This window comes from Thamnophis sirtalis, unplaced genomic scaffold (assembly GCF_051295495.1).
Source record: "Thamnophis sirtalis isolate CommonGarterSnake01/CBP01778 unplaced genomic scaffold, rThaSir2_p1.2 scaffold_1, whole genome shotgun sequence".
Lineage (NCBI taxonomy): Eukaryota > Metazoa > Chordata > Lepidosauria > Squamata > Natricidae > Thamnophis > Thamnophis sirtalis.
The window spans coordinates 107701935-107728172 of NW_028261381.1; the positions used below are offsets into that span (position 1 = coordinate 107701935).

The window sequence follows — 26238 nt, forward strand, 5'->3', positions numbered from 1 at the left end:
GATCGGGGGTGGGGGGGTGGGGAGGAAGCTGTTGTCTCCTGACTTCCTCGGGATGGCGGACCGCAGCATCGGCTCCTCGGAGCATCTGGAGCGGCTGCACGAGATTTTTCGCGGCCTCCATGGGGAGTTGCAAAGCGCCCCGGAGAGGCTGCGCGGGAACCTGGCGGTTGGTACGTAGGAAAGCAGCGCTCCAGTCTTGCGGGGGTGGCTGTGGAAGGGAGCTTCTCCCCGGGTTGGCTCCGGGCCTCTCCGGGCCATGCCGCGGAGGTTCCCAAGCAAGGGAGGAGATCGCTGCCCGAGGTGACGAGGGGGAGCTCGAGGGTTATCGGGTGCCGGTAAAACGGAAACCAAACGGTGCCCCTCCAGATACCAGAGCGGGAGGCTGAGGATTCGGGGGGGGGGGGTCTATGACAATTCGCCACAGGACAGCTCAACTGCAGGACAAGAGTTACACTAATATCAAAGAACAATGGTGGAACAGAATCATTTAAAGAAAGCATGCAAAAGGAGGGACAGAATGAAATGTGAATGGCAAAAATTAAAATATTTTTTATTTATTTTAAATAATTAAATAGAATTGTTAAATTGTCTCGCAACGAGTTGTCTTGGCCGTGGCGAGTTGTCCTGCGCCAGGGTGCCCACTGCGAATTGGCTGTGGCAAGTTCTCCCTTTCCCTTGGGGGAGGACAAAAGAGCTTTGCATTTTCACCATATAGAGAGAGTTTATTCAGGTTAAAAGAAAAAACACACGTATTCAGGGCTAGGCTTCTTTCTTCGCCTTTGATCCCCCCTTCCCGCAGTTGCTTTCTAACCTGTTTACTTGCTGACTTGTTTACATGGAACAAATTGCATTGTGCAGCATTGAATTACAGTCTTCACATCTCTTGTAATTGTGTGTGTGAGAAAGAGAGGGGGAGAGCTGGTTGTCATGTTTTAATAAAGACAAATAGTGTAGAGTTACACAAGAGATATAAGTAGTGTCCTGGGGTCGTGTGATCATCTTTTGCGACCTTCTGGTAAAGTCAATGGGGATGCCAGATTCTCTTAACAGTCGTATTACTAATTTAACAACTGCAGTGATTTACTTAGCAAATGTGGCAACAAAAGTTATAAACTGGGGCAAAACTCACATTTCTCACTTAGCAACAAAATTCTGGACTCAATTGTGGTCCTAAGTCGAGGACTACCTGTACTCTTGTAACCTCACACAATGTAAGACTTGAAATTCACCCTTGTGCAATACATAAATCTACAAGCTGAGTATCCTAGATACATGTCCATCCAGTCTCAGCTTAAACACCTCTAGTGAAGGAAACTCCTGCACCTCCTCGGGTAAATTGTTCCATCATTGATCATTTCTTATTTGCCCCAATGATCCAATATTCAATGCCCCAATGAATTTTAATGCCTTGTAATGCCTTAATGATATTCACCAAGTCTGCCTCGACTTTTACATGACAACCTTGCAGATACTTGAAAACAGCTAGCATATCATCCCAGAGTCTTCTCCAGGCCAACACCGCCAACTATTTTTCCTTTCAGGTCCTTTATCACCTTGGTCTCTGTTCTCTGGACACCTTAAATTTATCAGTGTGCTTTCTAAAATGGAGTGCAAAGCAGAGAGGAATCTTAACTTCTCTTGACCTTTCCCAATACTTTGATTAATGCAGCCTAGGAAGACTTCTGCTTTTATTTTTTGGCAGCTGCTACATACGTATTATGTGCTTATTTATCCAATTTTGAGGCTGCCTGATTTCCTAATGACTCTGGCCACCATACATATAAAAAATAAAATCAATATCCTAAATGTCATAAAGACAAAAGCTACATGAATCTCTGGGAATTTGGGAGATGAGGGGAGGTATTGCCAAACTTATCTGTTCTGAAAATAATTCAAAACAACATTTAAAAATAATTTATTTAGTCCTGATTGGAGTACATGATAAGGGTAGGGTTAAGTGATACATGGGTTTTTTTTAGGATCCTTTATTTAGCAGGCAATTTAGTTGGGTAGGAAGAGTGCTGTGTAAAGTATTTAAAGTAAAGCTGACAATAAAAGGACATGAATAGTGTCAATGAACTAAATCTGTGGATTGCTTACAAAGTTATATGAACCAATCAGGTTAATATAATAGGTATCACCTTGCATGTACCCTCCAGAACAGATTCAGGATATGTATGAAGAAGAAAAAATCATTGCTTTGGGGCCTATATTGTTCCCTCAGCAGAGCAATATCTTTGAATGTAGCCCATTATCTAATAAGGTACAAAAACAGTCATTTTGTATGGGATCTGCTTAACTAGAGATGACAATTCTGGAGACACATGAATGTATTTGAATAAAAATGATAGGAAAAACAGGTTATTATTTAAAATAAGTGGTCTGTTTTTTAATTTCTTGACAATATCAGCTTCTTGGGTTCATTAGTCGGAGCCTTGACATACAAATGTACGTATACATATATGTGTATGTACATATGTACACTATGTATGAGTGGTAGAAGGTTTTTCTTTATAATTTTGTTATGCCTGCTTGAGAGCTTATTTCCAGAGACATTGGCCTAGAGATCAACACCAAAAAATCTTAGTTCATAAAGGCATTTAGTCAGAGATCCACTAAAAAGTGAGCAACTCCGTGTGTGTGTGTGTGTGTGTGTGTGTGTGTGTGTATATATATATATATATGACAATCTACCTCTAATTATTGAAAGTGACAGCACAGTTGCCACTTTCAGAGGTGGAAAATGCTTCGAATATTAATATAAACCTTGAGCAAGCACAACAAAGGTATAAATAATATATCTACTATGTTTCCCTGAAACTACGACATATCCTGATAATAAGGCCATGCCATGTTTTTCCTGTGGGCTAAAAATATACACCCTCCCCCAATAATAAGCTCTCTGGACACACACACCCTCCAGCCAGGCGGAGCGCCACTCACCAACCTAGCGATAGCCTGATAGCACCAAGCCACAGGAGCTGGGGATGAAAAGGAGCAAAGGCTTGCCACCTTTGGGATACCGCTAGATTGGTGAGTGATGCTGTGCCCAGCTGGAGCAGGGGGTGGGTTTGCCGGGCAGCTGCTCTCACGAGCATCCGCCTGGCAACCCCCCTTTCCAGCGAGGCACAGTGCCACTCACCAATCCAGTAATATCCCAAAGGCGCTAAACCGCGTGGCGCTCTGCCCAGCTGGAAAGAGAGGTTGCACAAGTGCCTGTTCTGCCCCCAGCTTGCGTGCCTCCCAGCCTCACCATGCCCTGGCCCAGCTCTCCCTGCAGGGCCAGGGCACCCATGCTGTTGCTGCCACCGCCATGCTCCAAGCATAATAGGATTCCAAACTCCGGAGATCCACTGCTGAGTCTTCTGGCAGTGGATGCTCTGGGACTATGCTCTATGGTTGTGAGCTGGCTGTTGGAAGACTCGGGTGGGACAGAGAGTGTTCCTGCAGATGGCCCACAACAATAGAGCGTAGTTCCAAAGTGGCCGCTGCCAGAAGACTCAGCAGTGGATCTCCGGAGTTTGGAAGCCAGTTGTGCTCAGAACTCGGCAACAGCGCTGTGGTGGTGATGCCCTGGCCCTGCAGGAAGAGCTGGACCAGGGCATGGTGAGGCTGGGAAGCACGCAAGCTGGGGCAGAACAGGCACTCCCTTTCCAGCCGGGCAGAGCACCATGAGCTTAGTGCTTTGAGATATTACTGGGTTGGTAAGTGGTGCTCTACCTGGCTAGAAAGGGGGGTTGTTGGGTGGCTGTTCGTGAGCATGGTCACCTCATAGCAGCTTTGTTGCGCTGCTGCGACAGCACAACACAGCGGTTTGCCCCTGAGGCTGTGCCTGGCTCTTCAGGCATCCCGCTCGCAAGAGAACAGCCACCTGGCAACCCCAAACCAATAAGCCCCCCTGATAATAAGTCCTAAGCAACATTTGGGGGGGTGTCAAAAGAAAATAAGACCCTGTCTTATTTTCGGGGAAACATGGTAGTGTATGAATTCTTTTTGTACTGCTAATATTTTGTCCTTTGGTGAAAATTTATGTTTTTAAAAATTTATCTTGTAGAGGAGAAAAAAAAGTTAATCCGAGAGTTTGATGAAAAACTAAAAGAAGCAAATGAAACGGTAAGAATATGAACGATTCTTTAAAAAGCTTTAGAACCCTGGGTTTGCTCCTGGTTCAGCTCAGATTGGATGAACCGGTAGTGGCAGTGGTGTGGGGCTCCGCACACCCACCCGGACCCTTCTGTGCATGCGCAGAAGTGTCGTGTGCATGAGCAAACTGGTAGGTAAAAAAAATTGAAACCCACCATTGATCCTAGTGCCATGATGGCGAACCTGTGGCACGCGAAGCCACGTTTGTGGGCATATGAGCCATTGCCCTAGCTTGCTTCAGCACGCATGCATGCACTGGCAAGATGATTTATGGTTGGCCCACCTATGCTGCCCTTCCCTTCCAAGGAGTCTCCACACAATGCCAAGTAAGTACTGGGCTTGTGAAAAAACGGGCCTACAAAAAGTTGGGAAATGGGCTGTTTCCAGCCTCCAGAGGCTTCAGGGCGGCCTGCTAGGCCCAAAATATGGCGCGGGGGGGGGGGTCGTGCGCACATTCGCAGGGGTATGCAGTGGGTCGCATATGCAGGGGCGTGGGGGGGTGTTAAATTATGGGTGTGGGCACACACGCACTATAGCGCATGTGCACGCTTTTGGCACCAGAGGGAAAAAAGGTTTGCCATCACTGTCCTAGTGTATATGAAACTAATCTGAGTGATTTAAACACAGTGGACCTTAATAAAGTGCTTAATATTGTGTTTCTCAACCTTGGCAATTTTAAGGTGTGGACTTCAACTTCCAAAATTCCCCAACTAGCATGGGGACTTCAACTTGGGTTGCCAAGACTGAAAAACGCTTGATTGAAATAATTTGTTTTAAAAACTTTTTCTTTTCTCTCCTTCCCATTTCATGATTTGTTCAGACAAGCCAAAGCCAGCATTTGCAATACCCATTTGAACAAATTAATCTGCTTTCTGTTAAAAAAAAAGTTTTAAATTCATCTAGAATATTAATTTTTTTTTTAATTGGACTTAAAGATAACTATTTATCTTTAAAACACTACAAAGATAATTGCATTACAGACGATTGCATTGTATTTATTTACAATGAAGTTTGCTATGGAGCAATGTGAAATATTCTTTTGAGTCTGGTCTTTGTTTTTGTTATCAGAATGGTAACAACACTGTGTTTAGCTGTGCCCACTTCAAAGTAGTTAATTTTTTTCATAAAAGGATAGGGAAGAAGATAGGGAAATGGTTGAAATCTAGCCTTTTGCCCGAGGTATTTGGTGGTTTCCTACACACTACACACTGTAGCTTTTTACATTTGAAGCAGATATATGTTTTATTAACCTTTTATAACCTTTTGTGAAGCATATTTTCTTCACTGCTTTGTATAAGTAACATGAAAATACTTAAAACATTTTCTCCATTTTTGGCTTTTATTGTCATTGCATGAAATGTATTTAAATTGGCAGAATGCTATTTCTAAATAAGCTCAGTTTTGGTCAGGCAAAGGGTAACTTTTCTAAAATAAAAACATAGGATACATATTTTAGAAATGAAGTGAATTACTATATATATTGTATTTTATATTTTAGTGAAATATGATTCATAAGAAATTTGGGTAGTTTTTTTTAATTAGGTCGTGATGTGATGTTTCTGGTAAATTAATAATTTTCAGTCTTGATTTCATGTTTCAAATACAAATGTAACAAGGATTTTGATAAATGTTTACTTTTAAAACTTATTCTAGTTAAAGGAAATGGAAGAAGAACTAAAATATGCCCCCGTGTCCTTCCGCAATCAAATGATGATTAAAATTAGAACTTACAAAGGAGACCTTAGCACATTTCATAGGAAAATGAAAAGTACGGATTTGGGAGTAGCTCCGAGTGCCCGGGGGAATTCAAAGTTTGGTATCTTCTCTAAGGAAAATGAGCAGAGAGTAAGTACTAGATATACAATTATTTTAGAGTTTGTTCTGATGTCAACATACTTGAGGTTTTTTATTTAGGAAGGGGTACATAGCAGCACTGGATAGAGAAATAGCTTAATAAGTATTGCAATGTTTATCTTATTTATATTCTGGTGCCTGAGCTCATGGTGAAAACTTAAGAGTTATAGGAGAAGAGACAAATTGACTTGGGAAACAATTAGAAAATACAAAATTATTAAAACACACAAGTTTATCTGCCCTTAATGCCTCGGTAGATTGGAAGCAAGCTTAGACTCTTCTTGGAAAAAATGAGGGGACATAAAGAAAAGAAAGAATAAGAGGGCTTGGTTGAATAGTAAATGCAGTAGTAAAAATCCCTCCGTAAAATGAGTATCCAGATTGTTGGGGGCAATATGCTGACTCTAAACCGCTTAGAGAGGGCTGGTAAAGCACTGTGAAGTGGTATATAAGCCTAAATGCTATTGCTATTCCTGGATTTCAGGGATTTTTGCTGCTTATAAAATTCTGCAAATAGTAAAGGTCTTTTTAAGCTCATTGGAGTATTTAGCAAATTAAGAGAAAACAGAACCAAGTTCTCATTTCCAAATTTGAGAGATCATTGATAATACAAGTAGTCCTCGACTTAAAACCATTTATTTAGGGACTATTTACAATGACACTGAAAAAGTGGCTCACATTCATTTTTCACACTTAGGATCATAGGAGCATCCTTATGGTTTCATGATCAAAATTCAGACTCTTGGCAACTAGCATGTATTTATGACAGCTGTTTAAGTCTTGTAATATATAAAATGCAGCAGTCTATAAATAATATAAACATTGCAATGCTTATTAAGCTATTTCTCTGTTAAGTGCTGCTCGTGAGCGTGTAGAATAGATGCGTCTTTCATATGCTGATTATCGCTAAACGGGTGTATTTTAATTTGTAAATGATTGATTTGATTTGTGTCCTGATTTTATTTTGTACAACTTAAGATGTCTTAGAATCCCCCTTATTTTCCCCATAATAACAAACCTGTAAGGTACATTGAGTGGAGAAAGTGACTGACCAAAGGCACAAGCTGGAGGACCAGCATTTTCCCTGTTTCTGATCCAGTACAAGCAGTCTTGTTGTTGTTGTTTTTTTAAAGCCTTTAATTTAGGTATTTTTCAAAAATTCTACTGAAATTATTACATAAACATTTTCTTTTTCCCTTTCAAGGGAAGCGAGTAGTAAGCACACTAGGTTTTGGCATGTCTAATGAAGTAGTCACACATATTGAAGATTACTAAGTCAAATATGTAGTACATTGACAAAAATTTCATTTTTAATACGCTCTGTGCCATTTGACTATTACTGCAAGCGTTTATACAATTCATCACTATTCGAATTACTAGGTTGATGCCATTTAAACTGTATAGTGTCTAGGTCCACCACACTATTAATATCTGTCTGAATCAATGTCCCCTAAGACATGGGTCCCCAACCCTAATCCGTGGACAGGCACTGGTTTGTGGCATGCCAAACTGGGCCACATAAACAAGCGAAGCCCCATTGGTGGGATGCAAGAAGCACACAAAACCACGCTCTCTCTTGTCCGCAGAAAAACTTCTCCTTGGAACCAGTCCCTGGTGCCCAAAAGGTTGGGGGCCACTGCCCTAAGAAAATAGCTGAATGATCTATATTGAAAGAGGGGGAAACTGATTGTAAATACTCTAAGAAAATGTTGATAGCATTTGCTTGAATCAGTGTGTTTGTGTGTGTGTGTGGGAATAACCTATATGCATAGTTTCTGCTGTCGTATAGGGGACATTTTTTGATTGCAGAATCAAACTAAAAATTTAGGTGTCATCAGAGATAATTTGGACAGGGAATGGAATCACCTCGGTGTCTTTGCCAATATTTTCTCAAAAAAATAGGCTGTTTCTCTCATCAATAGGAAACTTCTCTTATTCTTTTACATTGCTAGCATGAGTTAAAACTCCACTCTCAGGGAAGAACATACTGAAAGGTAAAATATCCCTTCTGCCTTTTTAAATAGGTCTTAATTGTCTCTTAGACTCAGATGCAGTCTCAGAGGGTGTTACTGCTTCAGGGAACAGAAAGCTTGAATCGAGCTACTCAGAGCTTGGATCGGACACACCAAATTGCCGCAGAAACTGATCAAATTGGTAGTGACATCATTGAAGAACTAGGTGGGCAGCGTGAACAGCTGGAACGCACCAAAGGCAGAGTAAGTTTTCAAAATGCCACTGGAACAGAACTATCTGTTTTTCTTCTCCTATCAACAGATAGGTTTCTCTGATTTTATGAAAAAATATATATTTGCACTCTCCTAGCAATTCTCTCTTCCTGTATCACTTTTCTGTGGGGCTTTTCTCTCTCATGATGGGGATAATGCTGAGGGGAGACTGCAATGAAATAGCAATATTTAGCTTAGACAACTATTTAATGTAACAATATAGTTAAAGAATATTTTTTCTTCTGGCAATAAAATGGGTCTACTTTTTCTAAAGAATCAAATACTGTTTTTTTGAGATTGGGTTTGATTTTCCTTAGATATGTTTTAATTTATTTTAAAGATAAGATTTCTCTTTTAATATACTGCTGAAATCTCAGAAACTAGATAGATAAATACATAGTTAATGTCCAATAATGAAACTTAGTCATGGTCTCTGCTCTGACACAGAAGATGGAATCTTAACCAATCCCAAAATGCTGCTGCTTGGTTATCTGATATCTTTGTGATTCACTATCAATATTTTCCTCCTTCAGGAAAAGACCAAGATTTTACCTTGGATAGTGTGTTGTTTGGTCTTGTTATCAGAAACATAATTCAGATTATTAGCATAAAAGAAAAAATAATGAAATACATAAGTTGGGGTGTGTCATACTTCTTAAAATTATTATTACAGAATGTTATGGTCGTTCTGTGTTGAGCTGACTGGATATGTTCCAGTCATTATCTTATTTAAAGCAGAGGCCAAATATCCTTCTCTAAGTTTGGCTTGTTCTAATTTCAACATTCTGCTTAACATATAATGCTTCTGAACTTTCAAAAGTGGCACCCTAATCCCTTACCAAGCAGGGGGGAGTTCATTGTGTTTTCCTTCTTCTTTACAGTTAGTAAACACAAATGAAAATTTAAGCAGAAGTCGGAAGATCCTACGTTCCATGTCAAGAAGGTTGGTGAAATGATGCTTTAAAATGTGCCCTGAATCAGAATGTTTCGTATGTTTGGGATTTTTGTGAAGCTCATTCATTCAGTAGAGGCTTGGCCTGCCTTCGATGTCCCTATGAAAGAATGGCTTTTTTTATATATATAGATGTGGGAAAGATGGCAATGTTCAGGGGTCAAGCTCAGCAATTTGTAGGTCTATGTAGTTAGGAGTGAGTGAGTGAGTGAGTGAGTGAGTGAGTGAGTGAGTGAGTGAGTGAGTAATTTATAATTTGTATGGCTGGTGCACCTTTAGACATTGGTGCATTAAATATGAAGTCCAACAGTGAGGGAGCATTAGTGAGTTGGATGCTAAACAAATCCAAGCTTTGCTGTGGCTACCATGTCTAGACTGCAAACCACTGGACAATGAGCAGAAAGCAGCAAGAATGTACCTCTTTGTTTCCATCTAGGGGTCATCTGGATTTTTGCAGCTCAGATCTGGTAATTTAGCTTTTGCTACAGAGAGAGAAGGAACAGGCTTTTTTGCAAGTTCCTCCTTTCATATGCGGCACATACAGGAAGTGATTGCCAGATAGCTAAAGGAATATGATAGATAAAAATCCTATCATGAACACAAATATTTCTCTAACTATAATATTCTTTTAAGTGGATACTGTAGGTTGATTTCCCTCTCCCCCTCCCCTTGGAAGAAGAAAATAGTAAAATAGGATATGCCTTAAATTTAAGATGCCTCTCACCTCTCAGAATGGAAGAAACAAAAGAAAATAAGCTATATAAGTACAGATAGTCCATAGCTTACATTCATTTAGTGACCGTTCAAAATTACAAGAATATTGAAAAGGGGGACTTAATGACAGTTTTTCATACTTAGGACCTTTGCAGCACCCGCCCCTGTTCACGTGATCAAAATTCAGGCATTTGGCAACTGACTCATATTTATGACGGTTGGGGTCAGGTGATCACCTTTTGTAACCTTCTGACAAGCAAAGTCGGTGGGGAAATCAGATTCACTTAACAACCACGCTAATAACTGGAGTGATTCACGTAACAACTATGGCAAGGCAAGTCATAAAATGGGGCAAAACTCATTTAACAAGTGTCTCATTTAACAACATAAATTTGGGGCTCAATTGTAGTCATTAAGTAGAGGATTGCCTGTACTATATAAAATGCTGTGAAAGGTCTAATTTCTACATCTTGTCAAGTGACTAGCTGGATTGTTCTTTAAAGCTCTCCAAGAGGCCTGGTTACAAATATTGGCCACTTTCAGAGACTAAGGCCCCATAGAGAGAGGTCTGAGCAGTCAGACCTCAAAGGATTCTTCTGTAGTTCCCTCATGTCCACATGCACATCCACAGCAGCAGTTTTTAGCACACTAGCAGGGGAAAAAATACTCAAGGGCTTCCATTCAGTAAGGTTTATTATTTATTGAAAGAACTGGCTATACAAAAGGGAAGTACTAAAAACAATATTCAAGCCATTAATTATCATCAGGTTTTCAGTTCTTCGTGCCATTTGCCAAAAACTGGAATTATTACAGTTTTACCTCTTCAGTTAGGAATGAAGTATAATTCTGCCTCTATTCTTTTATACTTTCTCCAGTGAGGGTCTATAATTCCTAGCAAGAGTATTTTGATGTTTTATAAGGAATCTCAGGAACCATGTTGTTTTAAATAAAAATAGTTAATACTGTACTTCTCCATGATTAATTTTCTCCACAGTGGCTGTAACTCTGTACCTATTTACCTAGGATTATCTTTACAATCCGCAGTACATAAAGGGATCTTCCTTTGAATAAACATGCAAAGGGTTTGCTTTACCTAAAATGAAATTGGATGGTCTCTGTGGTCACCATAACTCCATAAAAGGGAATGACTTGCAGTTTAAAAAAACCAACAAAGGTCATGTCTCTTTTTTTCTAGGCTTATGACAAATAAATTGTTACTCTCTGTCATCATCATCCTGGAGGTAATCATCTTGGGAGGTCTTGTCTACTACAAGTTCTTCACTAAGGCTTGAAGAGATGCAGCTTTTCTCCTTTGCTGTCTTCAATCCACTATATGGACATTCCTTGGCAATAGCTTGTTTGACTACAGATTGAAAAGATGGATTGTATTTTACTACGTTTAAAATGTAGTGCTGGCTTGTCAGTCTTGACGTGTCCTTCTGAGAATGGTGCAGTGCTACTGAGAGGAGATGTGGCTGGAGAAAAGACAAACTGAACTACATCTGCAATATAATACGATAGTCATTTATATTGAAGATATTGATTAATTTGTGGCACAGTTTGACTTCCCAACTGAAAAAAAAAATCTCCAAAGCTGAGTGAAGACTTCAGAATGTAGTACACTTCATTTTGTTCTGTCCACTTGTTTAGTAGATCAGCAGAACTATACATAATGCCCTTTGTGTGGCATCTGCTGCCACTTGGGAGATCCTAAAGCCGAACTTGCTCTTCATTTTCTGATTCATCCGGCGAACTAGGTGTTGGTAGATTTTCAAAAACAATGTGTGCTCCTTCTCTCGTCTGCCCAAAGCTTGTAGCGATCACATCTACTGCCAAACCAGCTGTTGCTTTCACTTCTTCCTGTGAAGCTCCAAGGAATGGATTTACTTCTACAAGGTCCATAGCTGAAAGCAGGCCTGAGAAAGTGAAGGCAGTGAGTTATTTAGCAAGAGACAGAAATTTGCAGTGTTTAAAAAAAAAATCTCTTCAGCCAAATAGCAGATCTTACATGTTGCATCGTACTTCAACCCTCCTTTTATCCAGAGCAATAGAAATTTCCAATAGTTTTATTTCCTTTTTCTATGTTTTGTTGTTGCCAGGAGCAGATGAATGGTTAAATATTTAAAATATGATATATGTCTTTAAAACTCCCTGATAATTTTAAACTGAGTCAAGAAGGTTGGAGAAGTGTAATATAAATACACAAATAAAAAATGGAGTAATGATAACAACTGGGGGATGAACTGGGAACGCTGTCTTATCGAAGTTACATTTCCATATAGCTTAATGCTAAAATTCGGCAGCACAGCCTGTAATTTTTGTTTTGTTTTATTAACTAGGAAAACTAAATTAGGTGCCATCTGAAAGCTCGAAAAACACTGCTATTGTCGTCTTCAGTCCAGGATGCCTCATGAATTATTGAGAGAGAGAGAGAATAAAAGAATCCAAGCTTCTATTAGATTTATTTTGTTAACATTTTGATTTAAACATTTCTGAATATTTTTGTAGTACAGATATCCTGCAAGCATATAATTAAAATTTTTGTGATTCTTGTTACCTTAACCCACATTTTTTTAAAAAAATGCGTAAGTGGTTTTTACCTGTGTTGTGTATTTCCTCAGAAATGAACATGCCTTCACGATATGTTAATCCACCTAAGACCGTTGTCCCTGTTGCTGGAGCCAGTGATGGGTCAAAGGCATCAATGTCGAAACTCAGATGGATTGGTCTTGGCCCTCTGACAAAAGATGATAATACTTGTGTTTACAGTTGTCCTGCAATAGGTCACTTATCCTAGTAATCGGTAGGTTATGGCTAATGGTTACTAATGATCAGGTTTTTTGCTTATTTAATTGCCTAACAAATGTTCTTCAAAACATATTACCTTCCCAAAAGATGGTCGAACGTTTTTTCCATCACTTTCTGGATTCCAAGCTCATCAATATGTCTCATCGAAAAATACTGAATGCCATAATTCTTCAGAATATAACTGTTTTGAGAGAAAGGTTAAAGTTAAATACCCTTGCAGTCACTCTAGACTATAGCAATGTTCTTGCCACAAATTGGGAGAAAGGGAATAAGTATTCATTTAAACTAGCTATCATGTACTTACTGTTCAGCAGGATCAACATCTCTCAGGCCAATATATACAATGTCTGATTGTGAAAGACAGGGCTTTAGCCAGGAAAATCCAGGAAGCACTGGCACCTTCAAAATAAGGGGAAAACATGGTCCTTCAAAAACTGGTCCAGGAAATATTCGAGTGCCATGACCGTGCCAACTCAACATGATTTTAGTATAGACTCCCTCCTGCCCCAACCTCCAATATCTTGTTATAGAGGACTTGTTTTAGTTGATATTGCTGCAGTCATAACATTTTCTCTTCCACAAAAATACCGGTAACTTGTAATAGATTAAAGATACCACATTTCCCCCCCTTTTTTTTTCTCTCCAGCCCAGGCCAAACGGATATCAACAATCCCAATAAAAGAACTTGATCTCGTTCATAAAATTTGCTGGACTCCAAAACACAGGCTGTTGAAAACATTCTAATATTGAAATAGGCGAGGTAGTCCTCAACTTACGATCACAATCGAACCCCAAATTTCTGTTGCTAAGCGAGACAGTTAAGTGATTTTTGCCCCATTTTACAACCTTTCTTGACACAGTTATTAAGTGAATCACGGCAATTATTAAGTTAATAACATGATGGTTTCCTCCTTGACTTTGCTTGTCAGAGGGTCACAAAAGGTGGATCACATGACCCCGGGACACTGCAACCGTCTGAGTCAGTTACCAAGCATCTGAATTTTGATCATGTGACCTTGGGGATGCTGCAATGGTCATACATGTGAAAATTGGTTGTAAGTCACTTTTTTCAGTGCCGTTGTAACTTCAAAGTAAATGAACTGTTATAGGTCGAGGACTACCTGTATTATGAACTACATTGATGGCCAGAGGGCTCCACGTGGAGGTGAAAAAAGGAATGTGGGGGTGGAAAGCAGTGTTGCACTGCAAAAGATGCCTCTTTCCTATACGTCATTGCACTCCTATACAAAACAATTGGAAATTTCATTATCTTGATGAAAACATCAGATCGCGCTGTACCCTTTCAGATTACTGAGTGCGCGCTGTTCAATAAACCTCTTTTGAGTCCATTGCCAAGCTGACTAGGGTTAATGAGCATTTAAAAAAAAAAGATGAAGCCAAGTTACTTTTATCCCTGCCCTAAGGGCAATTAAGATTTAGCTGATTGTATAACTTTCCAACAGTTAGATGCAATAAGAGTAGCTACAATGCTATTTTAACTTTCTCAGTTTGGATAAGAATGATAACCATGTTGAGCTGCTGAAAGCAGGAAGTAAATCTAGCTAACGAATTCTCCCCCATATCTTGAGTCTGTAGTACTTTTCAAATGGGTGTGATCAAACAAGTGCTTCTTAAATTACTGGGGGTAGGGGAGATATAGAAAATAAATCCATGGATGATCACTCCTTTAGAAGGAAAACTGCAGGAATACCAGCATATACAGCCATTAACTTTCAGCTACAATTCATCAAATAACAGACTATTCCTAACAGGTAGAAAATACAAGCAATCCTTTAGTAACTACAATTGGGTCTGTTAAGCGAAGTGGTCACTAAGTAAAAAATGTGACCCTGCGTATGATCTTTCTTACTTCAGCTTACTTTTGCTTTACATATACAATCCTGCAAAGGTCATAAATGTGAGGAATGGTTGCAAATTTGATTTGCCATCATTATAACTTCAAATGGTTGCTAAATGAGGCAGTCACTAAATGAGGACTATGTAAGCACATATGTGTTATTCTGAAAGGATTGTATGATAGAATTGCCATATAGCCGTGATGGCGAATCTATGCCAGAGGTGGCACACAGTGCCCTCTCTGTGGACACATGAGCTATCGCCCCAGTTCAGCTCCACTGCACATGAACCCGTGCCTCCCACCAGTCAGCTGGTCTTCGTGTCCTAGCCACACATGCATGGGGGCATTTGTGGGATGGGGTGCATGTGTATGGCCACTTGTACACGCTCAGGGGGCAAGGCACGTGCAGGAAGGCTGCATGTGTGGGGCAATGTTCCCTCTAATTTTTTTTCAGTGTGAGCAGAAAAGTATAGTGTTTGAGCGGCATATTTTCATGCCTGAGCACCTGAATTTTTTTCACAGATGTCACCTAAGACAACAACAAAATCAGTATTATTTGAAACTCAAAGTTATGTTTATTCAAGGTACCCGCTTAATTAAAAGTGTTATATAATATCAGTATCACTTAACAATGCTCCTGCTTAGCAACCAAAATGTTGGCTCAGAAAGTGGCATTTGAAGCACGCAAGTCTTAAAGCTGTTGTTACAAGACCCTTGCACCCCTAACCCTTTAGGGGAAAAAAAACCCAGGGGTCTTCAAACGTGACAGCTTTAAGACTTGTGGACTTCAACTCCCAGAATTCCTCCCTGAGGGGAATTATATATTTGGACTGTTTCATAGTTACATTAGAGAACTACATTGTTAGAACTTAGCACAAAAGATACCTTTTATCTGAAAATCCAAATAGAGTAAACCTGCTATTATCCCAGAGCACTCATGTCATTTGTCCCAATCTGTTTTACAAGTCTGTATTAAAATAGATAGAAATATTTTCACTAAATTTTATAGATCTATATTTCAGGAACCTATCAGAAGTTAGGGCAAGATAAGAGTGGAAGAATGAATTTTGTTGCAGGTCATGGGGATTTTTTCAGCATCTTAAAAGTGGAGTGCATGTGCATTGAACTAGCAATACCCATTTAATAACAAAAGGAAATGGCTGAATTAAATTTGGTAAAGTTGCAGGCAAGCTGTAAAAAGCTTGTGGTTTTTAAAATCATAGAATCAGAAGGGATACTGGAGGTCTTCTAGTCCAGCCCCTTGTCCAAGGCAGGAGTCTTTATATCATTTGAGACAAATGGCCATCCAGTCTTTTGAAAACCTGTAGCAATTGAATTAAGATTCCATTGATTTTAATTGTTCTTACTGTCAGATTTCTCCTTATTTCCAGCTTGAGTCTCCTTCTGACAAGTTTCCATTGCTTCTTGTCCTGTCCTCGGGTGCTATTGCTGCCACCTCCTCCTCCTCCAACAGCACCAACACATTTGCTGCCCAGCACTGCGGCTGAGATGAAGCCACCAAAGCTCCCGCTGGCGCCCCCGCAGCGTTGGGCAGAAATCCGGCAATGCTGTTGGAGGAGGAGGCGAACCAGCCGGCCACCGCCGGCCACCGCCAGCCCCACCGCTCTTCCCGCCCCCTTCCCAGCCCCACAGTCCAGCGGTCGCAGCAGAAACAGCCCCGGGTCTCCGCTGCCGCTCTCCGCATTTTCTGGACGGGGTCTCGCAGGAAGGAATCCCCTCTCCAAGGGATCCCCATCCAGAAAATGCAGGGAGCGGCAGCGGAGACCCGGGGCTGTTTCTGCTGCAACCGCTGGACTGTGGGGCTGGGAAGGGGGCAGGAAGAGCGGCGGGGCTGGCGGTGGCCGGCGGTGGCAGGCTGGTTCGCCTCCTCCTCCTCCAACAGGCAACAGCATTGCCGGATCCAGTTGTAGCCGCCTGCAAAGGACTTCCACACGTTTCCTTTACAGAAATCTCTGCGCGGCAGATAGAAACTGCTGCGCGGGGTTTTCTTGCAAGGTGCGCGGCTGCGCACCCGTGCGGGAACAGTGGTGTGGGGGTGGGGGCATGTGAGGGGTGCACACACATAGATGGGATGCATGCACAGGAGCCACACCATGCATGGCATTTGGGGGGTTCGGGCACACGTGTGCTTTGGATACTCGGTCCGGAAAAGGTTATCCATAACTGCCATATGATAAACCCATAGCCACCCAATCTCAAATCATGTTGAGTAACTCAATATAGAGGTGCTTGCATATTTATGAATTATGCCCCCAATAATATACCCCAAAGAAAAGCCACTCTTGGATATTCAGGACATATGCCCCTACAAACTAGTAACTAGGAGAAATATGATGTTACCTCTGAACTAACATTTACTTCCAATTAAAAAAAAAAAGTACTGAAAGCTCAATAAGTGCCATTCCTTGTTACATCACCGTGCAATCCCAACTTACCTTATCCTGAAGTTCTCTTAAAAGAAATGAAACCGGCTGTCCATGGAGATTTCTTGATTGGCTTGTGAGTGGAGTGTTAATATCAGCATGGGCATCAACCCAGATCACACAGAGATGTGGATACTGCCTTGCGTGTCCACTGATGGAACCAAGTGCTAAACTGTAAGGGAAAACAGTTCAGATTTATATCAGCCTTGTCTAAATTGGGGAAAGTGGAATTAGGATATCTGATAAGTGTGGGTAACCAAATCACTTTGGAAATCAAATGTATAACAGCGCTTAAATTCATGTCAATGCATGTCATGCATACATGCATTGATATGCAAGGCACTGCCCACAATGCCTTGCCACTGAGAGGTTAAAGGGATAAATGTGAAATCAGTATATAACTTTACGCTATTGCATTGTCTACATCGGCTTAATCAGCACCATTTAGATAGCCGAGATAGCAATAGCACTTAGACTTATATACAGCTTCACAGTGATTTACAGCCCTTTCTAAGCGGTTTACAGTGTCAGCATATTGCTCCCAACAATTTGAGTCCTCATTGATGGTAAAATGCTATGTACATGTTTTACAGTCAATAGTCCAAAGTGTCCACAATATGTATCAGATGGAAAATCTTTTTTTTAAAGTGTCAACCAGATCCTCAGGCTAAGCATGATAACCATAGCCCACTGTTCTCCAACAGCTGGAATTTTAGAGGCATTATGGTAATATAGGCTTCCTCAAATAATGTTACGATTAGATTGAAATAGGAAGGTTATTCTAGGCTCGCTGAGATTATGGTAATGGAAGCAGATGTGTGTTTCTCTCTAATTGTAAAAGAGGTTTTTTTTTTTAAATAACCTGAGCACCTTTTGTTTAGTACAATAGTAGTATATCCATTACCTACCTACCATTACTGTAGGTCCTACAGTATAACTTTAAATGGATACGTCATCTAGTCCCCCAAATCATTCTCAGATCTAGTGTTGCCAGATTCCATTTGTGGAATTTCACCAACTGCTATAACCAAAATATTTTTAGGGCTCAACACCTCTTTTTATACTATTCATATGAGTTACTTTCAAGCAAGCATTTAATGGGTGTAAATATAAAACATGTACATCAATGGTCTTTATATAAAAGTCATATGGTAGTTTCACTTTTCCTAACTCACCTATGATCACCTCCAATGGTTATGCAGCTATGTCCAGCTGTCACAGCTCCATTCACAGCGTCAGCCAGAAGTTGGCTAGCTAATCCTACAGAGCGTGGGTACTTGACCAGGTTATTGTACAGTTCATCATTGGGCACCGGGGTGAAACTTAAGTCTCCAAAATCATATACCTGACAACCTAGGAAAGAGCAGAATGGAGAAGAAAGCAGAGTTGTATAGATTAACTTTGTTTGGTGACAGAATATGACGGAATTTAGAATTGCTATTGTTTTCCTATGAATAATTCCCAAAGAGTTCTGGTACTGTAAGTGAATCTTATGGCATAGAAGTAGAAACTTTTTGGGCAAAGAAACACTTGAAATTGTGAAAATATGAGAGCACTCTCACAAACTGCTCTGATAGCTATTGCCAATCATGGCACTTCATTTGCCAGAAGATAGGTGCATTACCCCCATCCACTTAACTTAATATGCTTATTAATACTTGCTGGTTGTAAGCATTAAAACAACCCAGTGTTGTTTTAAGAGGGGTGGCTATACAAATGTTTTAAACTAACAAACTTCAACCTACCCTTTTCTCTTTTTATGGGACACAACCATCACCTAAAGCACTGAGCTGCAAACATTCTGTATTTTATTTACTAAGAACACTTATGTGGCGTTCAGAGAGACATTAACACGAATAAACATAGCAGAGCGATTGGTGTTTTGCACTGCTCTAACTACTGAAAAAAAGCAAGGATTTTAAGGAATTAAAGTCAGTTGGGACAGAAAAAAGATTTCCATGGAGACATTAGATCGATGGTTACCTTGTCATCACAGATACTGCAGCAAGGTGTGCTTGATTTCAGGCTATTTATTTAAAGCAGTGGTTCCCAAACTTGGCCACTTTAAGACTTGTGGACTTCAACTCCCAGAGTTCTCCAGCCAGAAGAGCTAGCTGGAGGATTCTGGGAGTTGAAGTCCACAAGTCTTAAAGTTGCCAAGTTTGGGAACCACTGATTTAAAGTAACAATCTTCTACATTACGGTGCCCTTCAGATGTGTTGAACCAATTCCTAGACTTCCTAAAGATCCAGCTACTGAGGAAATCTTGGTCCCACACATGCACTTAGGAAGGTTGCTATACAGATGCTAATTGTAGTGTCACATGGTTCACCGACAAAAGGGCGCCCAACAAAAGCGTGCCCGACAAAACCGCGAGTTCTAAACCACGCCGACAAATGAGCGCTGAAGCGCACCAACAGTGCACCGACAGAAGCGCGCTCTAAACCTAACCCTAAACCTGACCCTAACCCTTACTTTAACTTAAATCACGCTTCTGTCGGCACGCTGTTGTCGGCGCGTTGATGACGTTGCGGTTTTCACGCCACGGTTTTGTCGGTGCGCTTTTGTCGGGTCACAGTGTCACATGTATAGGGCAATGTAATGATCCAGTATGAAGTGTGCATGATCTACGTTTCTGCATATCTTTATACTCTTGCCTACCATCCTCACGTCCACTGTATGTGTTGCCTCTTTTTTAGGTTTGTTAGCTCTCTCTTTGTGATCTAACCAGTTCCATCGAACCATGATTTCTTTAGTCTTCTCTTCCTCTCAACCACTATTCTTTCACATAGTTCAAGAGCAAGTCAACTCCTGTTCCTTCCTTCCATATCAATAAACCATATTTTTCATATTGGTCACTTATTGTATTCACTTTACATTTATTCAACACCCATTACTTGTCAACACTACTTTTTCTTGTTCCACAAATGCACCTGAAGTATCCTATTTATAAGGCATACCAACCAGTAGTGGGTTGCAGGCAGTACGCCCCAGTACAGGCATACCGGAGCCTGCCTGGAGCACCAGGTACCGTTCTGGTATGGTGCTCTGGAGGGCCTGCCTGCGCTCCTTACCTGACTTTAAACCCTTTGGCGCTTCTGCACATGCGCATGGCACGTATAGCACCTGCATGACGGTCCGCCGAGCAGCTGGAGCATCACGGAGGCGTTGCTGGATGGTAAGGCGCATGTGCGCTGCGCACATGTGCACATGCACCGCACGCATTCATGTGGAGGATGCTGGGCCCCATTGCAACCATACCAATTGCAATGGAATCCGGAACCCACCACTGATACCAACTCTCTGGAATAATGAAGTGGACAAAAGTACTTTATTATACACTGCAGTTTCCCCTTCTTTGAAGAAACATTTATTTTTCACCACCGAACATGTGTTACCTCCTACCAGCATTTGTACCATCATTACTTTTTTTCATTAATTCTCCTATCTTTATTAAATATACTATCAAGTTACACATCTTCTCACAATTTGTGTATTGCTCTATATTTCCTGTCAAGCCCAACTACATTGATACAATGCATTAATTCAGTTTCCTTGTTGCATCATTTAACATATGCTGAAAATCATTTTGATATTCTCAACCAAAATAATTTGCACCTACTCCACATTCAAATTCTCAAATAACACACCCATACAATCACTACAAGCATTCTATCTGTTTATCCATAAATTCTTCTATCCATGAAGTCATTACAAACCCTTTTTCCTTGTCCAGTGCCAACTCTTTCACTAAGCATCTTTCATCTTCATGCATTTTACTTCTATGAATAGATGTACGTGCACGTATATGCATCAGCCAATTTCAACTCTATATTGTATATTTCAAGTTTGTTTGCTTTATTATGTTTTCCTTAAATCTACAAAGCATAATAATGTTTATTTTTCGTATGCATCTATTTCTTCATGGCTTGCTTTAAAACAAAGGCTTGGACTACATTGCATTTCTCAGACTATCATCTCTTAGAGACTTTCAAAATTCAAACACCTTCCCAGGCACCTTTAACAACAAAGAAATTCTGTAGTTTTTGTATTCACTCTTGCTAACTTTTCCTTTATACAGAGGAACAATAACAGCACTGTTTCAATTATCAGTCAGAGCAGTAGCTTTCTCACATAGACAAATCACACAGCACCTCCACAAGAAAACCACATTAAAATTTCAGTTATTTCATTTAAATCTTCAGCCTTACTACTTTTAAACATTTTTAGAGCACTTAATTATTCCTTTTCATTATGAAGATTGAGCTTGTAATCAAAATGTGTCCAAATTATCAAGACACTGTAAGTAGGGGATGCTGCATATGGCGAGTGGCATTAAGACTGTTAATGTAGTCCTTAACTTAGTTTACTTTAAAAAAAAGTTTCATTTTTCAACTAAATATTATGTATTTCTTCCTTCCATATACTTTATATGTTTTTTTCCTACAGATACTTCTTAGATTACTTCCTTATTTTTATTACTCAATAATTATGACTCAGTTTTCAACGTCAAGGTTTCATCAAACTTTACAGTTCAGGGCATTTTTACAATTTTAACATCAGATAAAGTTTACTCATCTTTCCTACTTTTGAAAAATTTCCTATTTCACTACTTTTGAATAAACATTTTTTTTATCCTCTGGCACTTAACAGCCCCTCTAATAAAAGAAATTAGGAGTTGAAATGTTTGATGAAACTTCTTAATTAATAATGGACATGTATTGCATCATCCTCACAAAATGATATTAACTTTTTACACTGAAGTATTATTAAACTCTGAAATGCAGTTTTCCTTCGAGAATCTCTGGAATGTTGTAACTACTAATAATTTTTAGTGACTGCCACAAAGCTAAACTCTGGATGATCCAGTACATATCAGCTAGTGTAAATGTGTGACTTGTGCTTTAATTCAAGATAACGGATTTTTTAAAAACCTCTGTGTGTGTTAGTTATCTTTGTGGTAATCTGATGGTTTCAAAAAGAGGCAAGTACTAAGTTCATATTTAACTTGGAGATTAGAAAGATTTAGTTTGAAATCTTTGTGGTTTTAAAAAAGACTGAATAGCACAGTATATTTTGGAATTATTTAAATCTGTTTCAAATTATTCGATCACTTACTGAAGTCTGTTTCAATCTATTCCCTTTTGCTTGATGATCTCCTTATCTATGCCTTGAAAATGAGTAGGATCTCATAAGTCAATCTCCACTATGATATCTTTCAAGTGTGTTGGACTAAGCCTTTCTATGGTTTCCTATCTTCACCTCAATGAGCCAGGGAATTCATAAGATATGGGCTGTGGATTGAGTGTAATATAGTATAATTGTTCAAACATACATTTTTCCTTTCCTTAAACTGGATGAGGGCTGGGCAACATTAGAACAATTAGAACATAGAACAATAGGCACAAAACTATCTGGAAGACACCAGGTTGAGCAACAACCTTAATGTTTCAGAAGGTAGACTCATAGTGAATCATAGCATGTGAACGTCTGGGTGGGGGAAGTTGGGCAGGACCAGAAACAGAGAATTCAGATCCCTTCCTGAAAGATAGGGGCTCCCATCCCCCCCTTCCCATTTACCCATGCTGGAGAGCTTTCCAACCAGTCCCGCATTCCGCACCGCTTCAGGACCGTGATCCACTCCTCTTTTTTTCTGCAAGACAAAAAAGGGATCCCCGCCGTGATTACAAGCGACAGCCGTGGGAAGTGACATCAATGAGCCCACGAGGCCGCTTGGAAATTTCCAGTTCCCAGGAGCATCCTCTGTCGCCGCCACCCCTCTTCCTCGCCAGCCAGCCAAATTCTCTAGAAAGCTCCATCCCAACCTTTCCTTCCTGCCTTCCGACACCCACCGCCGCCCCGTTTCCCCTCCTCATTACTGCAGACTTTGCGGCACGACCGCGTGATGCAGTAGCCTTGCTCCTGCTTAGGGAGCATCATCGCGGATCGACTGGATCGGACACGAACGATAAATAGATCATTCATCTTCGGAGCATCCCTTTGCCCCAGCCCAGCACGCGGCATCAAGTTCCCTTCCTTTTGTTAGGCTGCTGGCTGGGGAAGGCGGAGGTCCACAAGCCCCGCCGCGCCCCCTTCCCGGGGGGAAAGGGCCAAAGGACGCCTCTCCCCTCTTCTCTCTCCCCCACCCCTGCAGTCTCCCTCTCGCATTCCCGGACGGACAAAACGGTGGTCTGGACTATCCCCTGCCCGCGACGCCCACCTACCTGGCCCCGGGAGAAGGGGGCCCCAATGATGGCCACCGAATGAGAGAGCTTCCGAGGGACCCGCAGAGGGGAGCCCGCTTGCTGGAGGAGCCGAGAGAAACTGCTACGAACAGCCATCGCGGCGAGAGGTCTGGGAAGGAGAGCTTCGCTCAAGTAGCAGCTTTGTTACCGCGCCGGCGCCGGCGCCCGCTTGAGCCCGAAGCTTTATAACCAGCAGATTTGTCGAGCCTCTGCGCCTTTGGCCCCGCCCCTTGGCCCTCGGCCCACTTACGAGCCAATCGGCGTAGAGCTGGCCGCGGGCGTGCCTCCGAGCCCCTCGGAAGACGCGAGCGAACGTGACCAAAGCTGCTTGGAGACCTCCTGGCTTCTGCATTCCTTCTTGACCTCCCTCTGGCTTTCACAGGTCGTTCCGGAATTTTGCCCCCACCCAACCCCCCAAAGACATTTCTACCTGGGTGGTTTTCTTTTTTTCTTCTTCTTGTGGAATCAAATTATTTTAAGGTGAGGAGTAGCCGTGTTACCTGTTTCTTGGTTAAAAATCTGAATTCAGGTTTTCGCTCCCTTTCATCCTTAGACTTAGAATTTAAGAATAACTTTAATGTCACTTTGAATGTACACTAATCGTCAAACATGTAATGAATTTTCATTGCATACAGCTCTCAAAGTGTCACCACCTCCAATATACACTATGTAAACATGACAAAATAAATAAATAAATACAAAATTATGCATACACCCATATATATTATATGGCAAAGAGAAACAACACAATCTAAAAGCTCCATAACCCTACCTCCCCCCAACAACATTCCTAAAACCAGGTTAGATATCTCCTTTTTTTTTTTAAAGGAAAGTTGGGCTCACAGATCAATGAAGTACATGTACTGGACTAGAAGGGATGAGGGGACAATTTCCTTTGAATTCAGAGCAATTTATTTTAGTGGCTCTCGTGGAAGATTTAAAGATACAGGGTTGGTTGGTTGGTTGGTTGGTTGGTTGGTTGGTTGGTTGGTTGGTTGGTTGTAATTATTCAAGATAACATATACTGAATTCTCCGCTCAGACAAATGAGCGTCTGTACAGATGAGACTCACGCAAACATAATTTCATCATTTTCAGTTCTTCTTTTTATCTATGAGGTGTAAGATTTTAGTGTTGGGAAACGATGTCACACTGACGGGTTATTTCAGCCTCTACAGGAAATAATAAAAGCTTATCTTAAGGGCGACCCCTCTTACTCAGGGCTTAGCCTTACCCAACATGTTGGATGACTCCTCAATGAGGAGTCACATGAGTTCCACTTGTTCCCTTTGCCACATTTGCAGCCCAAGACATCTAAGAGTGGATTATTGGACATACACCATTTCCACAGAAGTCAGCTGTCAGCTGGTTACATCTCACACGTATTTCCTGTGTCTACTGCCATTTCTGGAAATAACTCAGAGCTGACCAGAGTCGAACTATCTGTTTTAATCTTTTGCAATCTAAAAGCATTGCCATCTTTCCAGAAAGATGCTTCATGGTTGTTTTTCTAAGAAAAGTAAGGATGAAAAGAAGTTACTGATGTAGATCAGGTTATGAAGTGCTGGTGAATATCTAGCTCCATTTTGGTAGGCACAGGCTGAATAGAATCTGGTCTTGCCAATTCTCTAACAGGCTAAAATTCAGGATACTTTGAGTCATGGGATACAGCGTGGAACTGTTAGCTTCCAGCATTCCAATAGTTCTCAAATAGTTGTTAGTAGAATTAACAGCATCAAGCTATAAATGCCTATTTAAAGATAAATCTCACTGTGCTCATTGGATCTTACTCACAACTAGGCACATGTGTATAAAACAACAGACTTGCTTCCTTCCTTCCACAGTGTTTAACATTGGGTTAGTCTTTCTGATGTTCCTCACTTAAGAGATAGCCTGGCTATTTTATTGTTAACCAGAAATGCAATTAATTATGTCTATAAGATATAATTAAGCCTTGAGTTCAGAATGCTGAATTTAGCCAGCGCATGTGATTTTGATGAAATCTTGTTTTGTAGACCCTTATATCAACCTCTTCCAATCAGAACAGTACTAAAATGAAGACTTTCAGAATTTCCAGTTAGCCCAAAGTCATGTTGAATAAAATCTGGCACGGGAAAGGTAGGATTGGACTGCATTAAATTTAACTTGTCTGAGCCACAACAGAACAAGTACTGACGAGTTTCCACCACAGATTCTGAGGAGATTCTACACTTTATGGAAAGTTACTGTCCAGATTATGGAAAAACACAGGACTGTTTTGCAATCATATTTGCTAATGCTCAGTTCCAAATGATTTAGTTCCCACATCAGTAAAAAAATATTTAAAAATTAATACAGTTTTATTGTTTTCAATTGTACCTGCTTCAGAGATTAGTATTTGGTGCCAGTCTGCTTTTAAAAGAAATTAAAACAAGCATAACATAAATGAAATAAATATGTGTGATATGTGACACATTTATGAAAATACACTATAACTGTACAATTAATCAATTGATTGATTACAATTAAACTGTACAATTAAGTAAGCTTTGTAATTATGAATAAAATGTATTGAGGAAACTGCCATGTGAGTAAAATATCAGTTATTGTAAGCAAATCCTTTTTTAAAAAGTATTCTATGAGATGAAATTATACATTGTATAAATTGTATTACAATCCCCACTGGGAATCACATGATGCTGTGTTTCCCCACTTCTTTTAAATAAATAATATCATTCTTGGCATCAAGAGGAGGTTTTTTTCATTTCTGTAAATTTTTCCTCATTTTTTCCCCCAAATTCAAAGACATCAATTTCTCCAACGTCAATGTAGGGATAATTTTTACAAGGTTCTTTTTTTTTTGTGGATCTATGCAAACCACAGGACAAGGAACCAATCGGAATTTAAAAGAAAATCCATCCAAGCCGGATCATCTCGATTTCTCGGAACTGAGAATCAAGAACAGCAAGCACAACGCTGCCCGAGAAAGAGAAGACCAGGAGGACCTAATGAATCGG

At 40.5% G+C, this 26238-nt stretch overlaps 2 protein-coding genes across 7 annotated transcripts; one reads left to right on the top strand and one right to left on the bottom strand.

The window, feature by feature from the left end:
* Positions 1-25961, top strand: VTI1B (vesicle transport through interaction with t-SNAREs 1B). Of its 5 annotated transcripts, XM_014060788.2 has the most exons (7): positions 2-170; positions 4055-4113; positions 5797-5988; positions 8040-8213; positions 9104-9165; positions 24878-24944; positions 25390-25961. In XM_014060788.2, the coding sequence occupies exons 1-6, from the start codon at positions 53-55 to the stop codon at positions 24897-24899; spliced, it is 627 nt and encodes a 208-aa protein (XP_013916263.1). In that variant the 5' UTR covers positions 2-52; the 3' UTR covers positions 24900-24944; positions 25390-25961. The 5 variants fall into 5 exon arrangements, with proteins under 5 accessions (XP_013916260.1, XP_013916263.1, XP_013916261.1 ...); XM_014060785.2 differs by lacking the exons at positions 24878-24944; positions 25390-25961 and adding an exon at positions 10033-10108 and having other exon boundaries at positions 1-170; XM_014060786.2 differs by lacking the exons at positions 24878-24944; positions 25390-25961 and adding an exon at positions 12510-14043.
* Positions 9485-23429, bottom strand: ARG2 (arginase 2). Of its 2 annotated transcripts, none has more exons than XM_014060782.2 (8): positions 23223-23429; positions 22579-22651; positions 18174-18351; positions 17011-17170; positions 13001-13095; positions 12773-12877; positions 12489-12625; positions 9485-9736 (listed from the first exon to the last, which is right to left on the bottom strand). In XM_014060782.2, the coding sequence occupies exons 1-8, from the start codon at positions 23337-23339 to the stop codon at positions 9657-9659; spliced, it is 945 nt and encodes a 314-aa protein (XP_013916257.2). In that variant the 5' UTR covers positions 23340-23429; the 3' UTR covers positions 9485-9656. The 2 variants fall into 2 exon arrangements, with proteins under 2 accessions (XP_013916257.2, XP_013916256.2); XM_014060781.2 differs by lacking the exon at positions 9485-9736 and adding an exon at positions 11459-11804 and having other exon boundaries at positions 23223-23425.
* Positions 25962-26238: the final 277 nt, after the last annotated feature.